The following is an 11,499-nucleotide window of genomic DNA, read 5'->3' as shown; positions in this document are numbered from 1 at the left end:
GGTGAAGATTCCAAGGGTCAAATGATGAATCAGAACAGAGCCTAGGGCCCCTTAATGAACAGTAAGAGATCCAGTTTTCCAGGATAGATAGCTCTGGAAACCAAGGCTCACTAGAGGGCAGTCAAAGGATGGTAGATGTGAGAGACAGCTCACAGCAGAGCCCTTAGTCAGGGAGTTGTTGTTGTTGTTAAGTACTGTGGAGTCAGTTCTGATTCACAATGACCCTGCACAGGGTTTCCAAGCCTCCTCTTTCTCCCATGGAACAGCTGGTAGTTTCAAACTGCCGACCATGAGGTTAGCAGCCCGATTTGTAACCACTACACTACCAGAGAGTAAGACACCAGAAAGGCAGAAGGGAAGACTTTCAGTGGGTCTTGGGGATTTGAATCCCTCACCATGGAGCTTGTCTGCAGTTCTTGGGGACTTGAACCCCTCACTGAGGCCAGTCCCCATCTGTAAGAGTGCCCAGGGACAGGTCCTTAATGGTGTTCCTCGTTCCTAGGGACTTGAAACCCTCACGTAGGAATCAGGTATTCCAATTGCCAACCCAGGGGACTTGAACCCCACAGGGTGACTTTGAAGACAAGGGAGAATGTAGGGAAGAAGTACTCAGAAGCATAGAGGTCTAAGTTGTCCTAATATGACTCATGAGGCTACAGAGTCCAATAAAAAGAACAAAGAGGCAGCTAGCAAAAAGACATATTATGAAAAGGTCCATGTCCATAGAAAAGAAAGTTCCTCAGAGCATGCCAAGACAGGGAGTAGCCTAGCCAGCGGTGAGTAATCAAAACAAAAAGGTTTGGCCGGCCACTTACTAGTCACCAGCAGTCAGCCCAATCCTGCCCCAGGGGTCTCCAAAGATGTAGCCTCAAGTGTCCCAACAAGAGTCACCAGCAGATTGATCCCGGGGCAGGCTTCAGTAGACTAGAAAGTCATGGAATAAAGTATTAAAGAAATTTGTCAGAGTGTAGAAATAACCGACAGGGAAGACGTGAAAGAGAAGGCAGACCTCCCTGTGCTCACAGTCTAAGGTGTTTTTAAGAGTCCTGGTATGACACTGTAGGATAAGCACTGAACCACAAGTTCAATTTGAACCACAAGGTGGGGGTTCAAACTCACCAGCCACTCCTCAGAAACCCTGTACAGGATTGCTATGAGGGTTTCTAACAACTCCACAGCATCTAACAATAACAAAGCTACAAAAGCAGTTCCACCAGATTTCAAAAAAAGGGGTGCTGTAAATCAGTTAAGGGGGAGGTTAATAGGTAGCTGATGGTTAACAACCCCCACTGGGTAGCTGAATAGGGAAGGAGGATTTACAAACCCCTGCTGGGTTCCAGATTTACTGGGAAGTAGTTTTGTTACAAGTTGCTTTTTTTTAATCTTGTTTATTTCCTGCCTGCCTGACAAGCAGGTTGTTTGTTTGTTTGTTCAATCTCTTGTGCACATTGTGACCCTCTGTTCTTTGTATTTGTAAGGTTTTTTATGGTTCTATTCTATGGAGCTCTGGTAGTGTAGTGGTTACGCACGAATCAGGCTGCTTACCTTTAAAGTCAGCAGTTCGAAACTACCAGCCGTTCGTGGGAGAATGATGAGGCTTTCTGCTCCCATAAATATTTACAGTCTTGGAAGCCCTGTGCAGGGTCACTATGAGTCGGAACCGACTCCACGATACTTAACAACAACAACATTCTTGACCTGCTGTTGTCACTACTCATCTTTTTCCTCAGTAATTCTGCTCCGGTCCCCTTATCCAACAGTGTCAATGAAGATGTCTGGTAGGAGTTAAAACTGATGCCACCTCTGTGTCAAGTACAATGGTTCATATCAGGTTCAAGTGGAAGAAGCAAAAGTCAGAATGGTTTCAACGAGACAGATGTTTACTTCTCTCTCACATTCAAAAACTCATTTGAAAGCAAAACGTCCAAGAATAGAGTAAGGAACACAAATGCCTTCTATCTTTCTGCACTGCCATGGGAAGCTTCCAGTCCAAGATTACCCTGTGGTCCAAAATGGCTGCTAGAATTCCAGCCAGGATGAAAATGACACAAATTGGCAGCTAAAATGATCTAGCCTCTCCTACCTGATCCATAGAGGGGCAGAGTTATCTCCATGTGTTTGCAAACAGATAACTCAGGCAAAGCAGCCTGATTTTAGCAGCCTAATGCAGCCAGCCACATCTCAGTCAGGAAGAAAAAACTGAGCCTACCACTCTTTAAGAAGTTGTGCACATGTCTACATCTCCTGGCCAGATCTTACTCACACCTACCTGCATGGAAGGCTAGGAAATGTAGTCTGTATTCTAGGCAGCTGTGCATCTAGGTAGAACTCAAAAGATTCTATTACAATGGAAAACAAATATTGGGGACAATGATTCGTCTCTGCCAGAAGACTAATTAGACAAATGAAGGCTATGTGCTCCAGAAATTCCATTTGTGTCAGTTACCAAAAGCATATTTTTAATGATATTGGTCACTACATTGTTTGTTGTTGCAAAATACATTGGAAACAACCTCAACTTCCATCATAGAAAGACTGGTTAGACCAACTGCTATATGTTCAAAATATGTGCATCTGCTCAAGAGTGAGGCAGTTCTCCCATCCTGATGTGGAATTATCTCCAAGATGAATTGGCAAGTGACAAAAGGGAGCTACGGAACATTGGCACGGAAAACAGCAGTAGTGCGCATACATATGAGTATGTGGACATACACAGGATGCCTCTGAGAGGCTATGAAGGTCCTGACCTCAGCGATGTTTCAGGAAAGGAAACAGGGACACTAAAGCTCTCATTGTAGGTCTGCTGTATAATCCCTTGTGTATGGATGCCTATATATTCTATTCCCTACCATGTACACAAATTACCTATTTTTGTAAAAGCAGGTTCTGCCTTCTTTGGCTTTACTTCTGTTGATTATGTCCTGCCGATATTACATAATGTGCCAACCATGGCCGAAGCTGTGGCATCTTAGAGCAGAAAAGCCCAAGGAAGGTCTAGCATAGATCAAGGCGGCTGAGAAAGAACCCAGTTCTGGGATTTGATATGAAACCCTCTCCTTGGTCTGTTCTCAAAGCCACTGAGGACCTTACACTCACCACTCATGCCATCTGCTCCAGCGCAGAAGACCTTCTCTGCTTAACAGGCTTCCTGAGGCAGAGGCCCTAACAGCATTCCCCAGAAGCCACCTCTGGGAGCCCTGGCAGCCCTCCTTACCCAGTGCTACTCACTGACTATGCCCTGCACCTGCCCTCAACTCCCCAGCCAGGGCCTCAGCACTGAACCAAGCCCCAAACCTGCCAGAAGTTCCCTAGACCCTACAGGGCAAGCTGTGTTGGAATCAGTGCTCTTGCTACCCTCCAGAGATGGAGCCAACCATGGGGCAGGCCCCAGCCCTAACTTTCAGGAACTCCATGGCCTGGCTGAGACCCCCTGTAGACCTCCCCTGACTACCTCCTCCTTTCTGGAAATGTTAAATAAGCAGTTATCACGGATGGAGTTGATTCAGCCCTATGATGCCTCCATGTATGTCTGAGTAGAACTGTGCTCCACTGGGTTTTCGATGGCTTATTAAAATTAAGGAGCCAGACCTTCCTTCCAAGGGACTTCTGGGTGGCTGGAACCTCCTAGTTCTCAGTCAGCAACCAAGACAGTTAATGGTTTATATCCCCAGGGACTCTTCTCTCTGACAATAAGAATTACATAAGTAGCAGCAGCTCCCTTTTTGCTCAGCAACCAGGAGCTCACAAACTTAGATACAACTGCAGCAATAAGGATGTCTAGAACTTCTCTGTCCTCTACTTACACTGCACAGATCCCAAGGCTTTGTTACAATTTATGCCTGGTGTGGCGCTGTGGATTAATGCGCTGGACTGCAAGGTTGGTTTGAACTGCAAAGTCGGTAGTTCAAGCTCACCAGCTGCTCCTCCGAAACCCTATAAAGGGTCGTGATGGGTCGGAACCGACTGGACGGCACTTAACAACAACAACAGTTTATATTATAATGAACGTCACTCCCTAACATTCTATCTTTTAAGCACCTGCAATGTGCCAAACACTATTCTTGGGCGAAAAATAAAAATGTTCCTGCTGTTGTTAAATGGCATTGAATTGGTTCTGACTCATAGCAACTTTGTATAAGGTTTCTGAAGAGTGGCTGGAGAGTGGTAAGCAGTCCAGTGCTTACCCTACAGTGCTCTACCAGGACTCCAAAAATAGCAAGAACTATCATTTAATGTTTCATCACCATACCAACTATGTTGCTGTAGAGTTGGTTTCAATTCATAGCAACCCTATACAGTTTCCAAGGAGCAGCTTGTGGGTTTGAACTGCTGATTTCATTTAATGTCTTGTTACCATACACTTAGATATTATACTTATGTTCTAACCCTTAGAGGAGTCCCCGTGCAAGACCAGCAATCAAATCCCCATCTCACAAAATGAGTTGAGGGAGGGGAGAGGCTGCCCCAAACTCAAAGATTATAAGGATACAAAAAGGACAGGCCCGGCCCAGCTCATTCCAAAACCTATGCTCTTTAACAGAGCAGGGATAGAACTATAGTTCATAAAACTCTAGTTTCCAGTCCATGTCTGTCTCCTGCCCACACACAGGAACCTGAGGACAGGAGTGGTGAGTCTCCCTTCTCTCTACTTTCCTCGCTCTCTACAGAGCGAGGGCCAACCAGTTCCTCGGTTGAACAAAGGGGGTGAAACTGAGCCTCCCCCAGGGATCAGGAAATCTCAGGATTCTACACAACCTCCACGTTGACAACTTCCGCTCCTTTTCCTTTTTATTAAAAAATAGATCAAGAAAATATATGGTCAGCACATCTCCACAGTGGTTCTTAGGAAACCAGAGCCCACAGGGATTGGGGCAGAGGATGACAAGGGCTGGACCATCTCTGGAGCCAAGGCTTTGAAGAAAAGGAGGTGTCCTCGGCCAGTTGAACCGGGCCTGGCCCTGAGGAATCCATCTCTGAGGCTATCGGCTCAGTAGGGTGAGGGCAGGTGGGAGGGGGAGAGGGTCCCAGGCAGAGAAGAGGTGGCTGAGGGGAACAAGGGGGCCAGGAGGGCAGGAAAAAGCCTCCAGACTAGAGTGGAGGGAGCCTGGCACAGGGCTGCCACCCACAAAAGGTTCTGTCCTGGTCTTCCTCCCCACTGGACTGTGCCCCCCTGCCCCCTCCGGCTTCCTCTCCAGCCTGTCCTGGCGGGCCCCTGCAGGCCCTCTGCCCGGGCAACTGCTCTCAGGCATTGAGAGCCTTCCAGTGCTCACTGTCTGTGCTGTTAATACTGCCCGTGTGGCATGGCATGGATGCAATGTCGTCCAGGTAGGCCACGCCCCCAGCCGAGTCAAACTGCGTGCTGGAGTAGCTGGCGGCAGAGGGTCCCATGGCTCCAGTGGCCTCTGGGCCCTCCCTCCGGGCCACTGGGTAGGGCTGTGGCAGGTGCATATCTGGCTCCTCTGCTTCGTCCACTTGGCATTTGTAGGAGAAGAGGATCTTGGGCTCCGAACTGTTGGACAGGAGAGGAGCAGGGATCAGGAAAGGCCTCCCTCCCTGGCCAAAGAGCCATCAGGTACAGAAGGAAGCATGGTAGAAGCTGCCTCAACACCCACTCCAAGAGGTCCCACCTCACTAGGGTTCTGTCATCAAGCAAACCTTGTTTTATAATCCAGCGGCTCCTCCTGGTTAAATGTGGGCACAAAGTTTCAGTGCCACAAATAGCATGCTCCAATCTCATTGGGTTGGTTCTTTGTGGGAGATGAACAAAGGTAAATTCTAACTCCTAACCAGTCCCTGTCACAAAAGGACACAAGGTGTGACCTCTGTGACCCCGACAGCTCATATTACTGTGCACTTCAGCTTGGCCAGCCATTCAGTCCTTGGCACTACTCTTTGAGGTAGGGGTTATTGTGTTCAACTGACCGAGTCTCAAGGACATTGTGTGCAAGGACACACAGAGCTCAAGGGAGAGACCAGGATTGAATCCTCACTCTGGAGTTGGTGCTGACCCGTCTCCTACATCCTCTTCCATCTTACCCACATCGGAGGCAGATCCACCAGCTCCCTGGCAGCAGGAAGGCCCAGAATAGAATCCCAAAGGCACATATACTTAACATCCTTCTCCCTGACATTCCCCCAAACATGAATGCACAAGAGTGTGTCCTGCCCAAATAGTGAGATACACACAGGTTGTCCACGCTAACCTGCTCATCTGCCCCCTACCCCAGCTGGAATACTACCAGCTCCATGAAGCCAGGGCTCTGAGTCTACTTGCTCCCAGCTGGGTCTGGTGATTTCCCCAGTATATTTGCTCAACAAATACTTTCTGACAGAATGAGTTAACATGAAAGCCAACATGTGCAGAAAAATGTGCACAGTTGCTATTTCTTTGATAAAGGTGTACGTGTGCGGGCACTGCGTATGTTATGTACATACATTACTGCACACACACTCAGCGTCCACCTTCTTTGGTGCCAACGTGCCTGTGCACCCTGTCTCCGACACACGGAGTGGCTCCGCTGGTAGCCACGCGGGGGAGCTCACAAGCCTCGAGGTCAGGTGCCCAGCCACAAACCCAGTTCCCAATACTAGTTCCTGTCCCCAGCACCTTCACAGGCGACTCACCCCAAAAACCCTCGGAGGAAGGTCACATAGATGAGGGGCGCAAACAAGCTGAAGTAGAGGAAGGTGGTGGTGTCCACACAGCTGAAAGGGATGTAGCGGGAAGGGAGGTAATCAGGCTAGTCAACAGAGATCAATCCGTGCCTCCCAGACTCACATTTCACCTTCTCCACCTACTACACCCCTATTCCGGAATGATCATACTCAGTCGCCCCATTGCCCCATCGCCCTCATCCCATCCTCACCCCTCCACATGGGAGCACAACCCCTTCCCCACCCCACGTACCAGAGCCCTGCGATGATGTCGGCGCAGAGCAGCGCACTCCCCAGGCCTTGCAGCAGGTTGAGCAGAGCCAGGATGCCGGCGTACACATAGAAGCTTCTCCGTGCTGTGGGGTGGGGGTGTGAGGGTCTGCCTGCCCCCTCCATCCTTCATTCCCAATGTCCCAGCGGGACAGCTAGAACAAATCGCCCCTCGCCCCCGCGTCCCCCCACCCCTGAGCCAGGGGTCTTCAGTTCCAGGTCACAGTGGCCCAAACAGGGCCCCCAACCCTGCCCTTAGCAGCTCACAAGGCAAGGAGATGCGATGCCTCAGCGGAGTCTTGGGGAGGACAACCACCAGAGAATAGACCTGTGGACATAAAACAGGGCCTAGAAGGGTGTTGAGGTAACAACTACCCAGCCCTTATGCCCAGGCTTTCCAGGGGCCTCCTCCTCACCAGAAAGAAGCAGCAGGAGCTGACCAACCAGAAGTGGCGGCCCCCATGTCCATAGATGTTGAAGTCCTCAGCTGAGAGATGAGCATCAGGGTACAGGATCTCCAGGGTCCCCTGCAGGGGCAGGCAGGAATGGAGGGAGAAAGGAGAGGGTCTCAGCAGCCCTTACCACCTGGAAAGTCTTCCCCTGACCTAACCCCCACCCCCAGCACCGCCCCCACACCAGCCCAAACCTCTCAGTCTGGCCTTTGAGGCTCAGGGAGCCTGAGTTACCCACCTCAATCTGCTCTCTGGCTATGCCCTGACCACCTAACTGCAGCACCCAGCTTTGGCCTAAGTCCCGTGGGTCTGGGAGGGAAGTGGCAAAAACGAGTCCCCAGTGAGAAAAAAGCCACTAGACCCATGTTTCTCAGTGAGGCTACAAACCTGCATTTTCACCACCTAGACTGGTTCCTGGGACCCACTGACCCTGGGACCAGAATCTCTGCGAGAGGCCAGAGTACATTCCTTGTTAAAAAGCACCCATGGATTTCTTTTGTGCACTTAGAGCTTGAGAAACCTGGCCCCACCACAGGAAGTCTGGGCATGGTTTCACTGACCCACAGCCCCCACCACAGAGTCCCTTACTTGGGTGACAGAGTAGGCCAGGGACAGCACTGTGGTGATGGCCAGCACCCGCTTGATGCTGGACTTGCTCTCCAGGTGGCCTGGAAGAAACATGCTAATCTGTCAGTGGGAGCCAGCTCAATGACTGTCAGGGTCCACCCCAGCCAAGGAGGGTAGTAGCATCCTCCCTCAAGCCCCAGGGGCACACGCACCAAAGGCCAGGCCCAGGATGACCACACTCAGCTCGATGGCCAACAGGAAGAAGCGGGTAATTTCCCATAGGATCTGGACACAGAATGGCAGAACATCAGCCAGGGGGCTCAGTCACCCTCTCCCTGCACCCAGCACCCCTACCTTCCCCACCCAAGGGCCCACACACACCTTGTCAGCAACAGTAGCAGCATTGGAGCTGCTGACCGTCATGGACACCACGGCCCGGGCAATGCCCACCAGTGCCACCACGAACACCTGGTAGGTGGGGGAGTGAGTGGAGGGGCAGAGTCGGGACTGAGTTCCCAGGTACTTTGTACACCACACACACATACGTACATACATACATACACACACACACACACAAACACACACACACCCTACACCCACAGGAGCCTCTGATTCCTCCAGAAGGGAGGACTTCAAAGTAAACAGGAATCACCAAGAGGAGAGTTGAGGGGACTGGAGAAGCAGGCAGCGGGCTCCCACAACAGGAAGACCCACAGCTGCAAGAACTTGGCCGAGTTTTGCCTACTCTGGGCCTCAGTTTCCTGACTAGCACTTATGTCTGCAGCTTCCAGGGTCCTTGAGTGGCACCAGACTGCCTGGGTATGAAGCCCAGCTCTGTTGCTTCCTGGCTCTGTGACCTCAGGGCAGAAACTACACCTCTAGGCCTCAATTTCCTCAACTACAAAATGAGGATTGTTGGAAAGATGAGATGGGTTAAGATGTGCAGCAAATTAGTGAGGACTAAGCACATGATGACAGTATCAGCATTCATGGTCTTAATTGCAAGACACATAGGCTCAGGACAAGGTGGCCGTGAGAAGTGCTTTCAAAGACCTCAGAGTAAGTGGCCAGCCTCAGGTTTTGTAAGAGCAACCTGTGCTCAACACAGGATTTCATCTGTGTGTTTCCAGAGGAGGCTGACCCCACCACAAGGTCTAAGACCTTGGGCCTGCCAGTGAGTCCGTGCTGTTGCCCTAGCCTGAGGACATCTCAGGGACAGACTAGGTGCATGTGGCAGGTCCCTGGGGAAAGGAGCTAAGCCGCCTGGAGGGTGGAGCCTGCTAAAGAGATGTTAAGCTGGGAGGATGTTAAGCCCTGCTGAGCCCACACATTCAGCCAGGCCTAGAACCCTGGAACTTCTCAGTTCCCAAGTCGACACCTTCCCTCTAGCCCCTGAGGTCTAAGCAGGGTTTTCAGACACACAGAAACACAGAAGCCCAGATTCAGACACACACCAGACTCTGAGCCAGGAAAACAGGGGCCGAGCCCAGGTGCGGTTGTCTCCTCTCAGAAGAGCAGGCTGCATAGAGCAGCAGTGGCTGAGCGCCTACAGGGCTAGAACTCTGCATTCTGTCTGTCTCCTTTGGTGCACACAGCAAAGCCACAAGCCAAAGGATATTCATCACATATCATACAGGAAGGCGTGAAGGTCCCGAGGCGCCAAACCACTGGCCCCAAGTTACACAGCTCTTTAAGGCAAGGACCCCAAAAGCAAGCAGTGCAGCCTCCCCTGGACCTGCCATATGCTCTCGGACATTAGCTCTGGGTCCCTTCTCCCTGTCTACCTCCCAAGAAAGGGCATTTGCCTAGCATACAGAGGGTGTCCACTATCTGTTTAATAAATATGTAGATGAGTAAACGGTCAGAGAGGCAGCAGAAGAGAATCAGGGAAGAAAGCAGGCCTCGCTTCCCACCCCTGTCCCCCACCTTGTCATCTGCCTCTCTGCCTGCCCACTACCCACTTTTATGACCTAGCAAGTTCTGAATCTGATCATAAAGAGAGGCCCATGGCAGCCACAAAAAGCTTCCTGGGTAGTTCTCAAGGATCACAGCGAGGGCTGCAGGGAGGAGACCCCTAAAGGAGGAAGCAGGACAGCTGGTACCTGAAGCCACAGCCATGTTACAGGCAACAACAGGTCACATGACCTCCAAGGGAGGACAACATGGTCTGTGCCCAAGTTCTCAGGAAACTGGGGATGCATGGAAGAACAGACGGATGGATAGATAGATTGGAGGCTACAGGGGCCTTCCCCTCTCCCCACATCCCGTCCCCCAACATCCAATTCCCTTTCCTCTAGGAACAGTTTACCAATTTTCTCTGAAGAACCACCTCCCCTCCCATCCTTCCAATCCATGTGGTCTAGCTGAGCTGACCCCACTTTCCAGCTCCACCTTCCCTTTACCAGCTAGCCATAGTGACTGGTTCAGGGATGAGCATGTGATCCAAGCTGGGCCAGTCAGAGGGAACTCCAGATCTACACGGGGCTACCAGAAGAGAGATGCTCTCTGCTGGAGTGAGTAGGGAGGCAGGCTGTCAGCTCAAAGCTGCTCTTGGGCGTATCTGACACCATCCAAGCAGAGCTCATCTGAGGTAAGGCCTGAGAAGAGCAGAAACCCGAGCTGCAGAGAGATAGTTCTGGAGACGTCATTTCATCCCTGCATCCCTCCATACCTAAAGCTGGAATTTTTCATTAATTTGAACACAGTTGGAGTTGGGTTTTTTGTTGCTGCGTGGGGGGAACTCACCAGGATATAGAAGGTGATAAAAATGGGGCTGGAGGTAATGCGGATCTTGGCACGAGCGAGTGGAAGCTTCCAGAGCAGGAAGATGAAGAAGAGCACATTGGGGATGAGCAGCAGGAGGTCCCAGTACCGGACCCTGGCAGATGGGTACAGAGGCTGGCTCACCAGGGATGTTGTATGCGCACACCACCCCCAACACACACATACACACCCTAGGAAAACTCCTCACACACAGTCAACCTGCAAACAAGGCTATGAGCTTTCACCTAGAGGTGCCAATGTCTACATAGAGTAGTAGCAGACAGCGGCTGATGTTGGGTGCCAGGGGTGGTGACAGTGTCGTGCTGCCATTGGCCCAAATCACCTCCTCCCGAGTGTTCATCCCGCCAGCAGCCAGCCCTGGGGAGTGAGAGGGACAGTGTTAGCTGTGTGATCAAGGACACTGTCCTCTTGTCTCTGGTCTCAGTCTCCCAGCAGCCTGGGGATACTCTTCCCAAGACTGGATAAATGCCCTCACTGCCCCACCCCCAGGAGCTAAGCTCCTGCCTGCTGGGAGGGGGGAGGAGGGAGGCTCCTGTACACATCATGACCCAGTCTTTTGAATGGGGACCTAGTCCTTTTCTCAGACCCTGTCTTGTTAAGTGCAGTCAAGTTGATAAGGACTCAGAGTGACTCTGTATAGGGTTTCTGAAGAGCAACTGATGGATTTGAACTGCTGACCTTAAGGTTAACAGTCCAGTGATTATCCTACAGTGCCACGCCACACCAGAACTCCAGTTCTGTTTTTGCGGTTAAGTGTCATCAAGTCGGTTCT

General features: G+C 51.0%; 1 protein-coding gene across 2 annotated transcripts; it reads right to left on the bottom strand.

The window, feature by feature from the left end:
- Positions 1-5,241: 5,241 nt before the first annotated feature.
- On the bottom strand, positions 5,242-11,078 carry TPRA1 (transmembrane protein, adipocyte asscociated 1). 2 transcript variants are annotated; one of them, XM_006870497.1, is made up of 10 exons: positions 10,952-11,078; positions 10,689-10,821; positions 8,325-8,411; positions 8,156-8,228; positions 7,965-8,044; positions 7,341-7,451; positions 7,192-7,252; positions 6,908-7,010; positions 6,625-6,705; positions 5,242-5,509 (listed from the first exon to the last, which is right to left on the bottom strand). In XM_006870497.1, exons 1-10 carry the CDS (start codon positions 11,065-11,067, stop codon positions 5,242-5,244), a joined length of 1,113 nt encoding a protein of 370 aa, XP_006870559.1. In that variant the 5' UTR covers positions 11,068-11,078. The 2 variants fall into 2 exon arrangements, with proteins under 2 accessions (XP_006870559.1, XP_006870560.1); XM_006870498.1 differs by lacking the exons at positions 6,908-7,010; positions 7,192-7,252 and having other exon boundaries at positions 5,348-5,509.
- Positions 11,079-11,499: the final 421 nt, after the last annotated feature.

Source organism: Chrysochloris asiatica, unplaced genomic scaffold (assembly GCF_000296735.1).
Source record: "Chrysochloris asiatica unplaced genomic scaffold, ChrAsi1.0 scaffold00142, whole genome shotgun sequence".
Taxonomy (NCBI): Eukaryota; Metazoa; Chordata; class Mammalia; order Afrosoricida; family Chrysochloridae; genus Chrysochloris; species Chrysochloris asiatica.
Note: the sequence above shows the minus strand (reverse complement) of the source record. Positions and strands in the feature narration are given on the sequence as shown.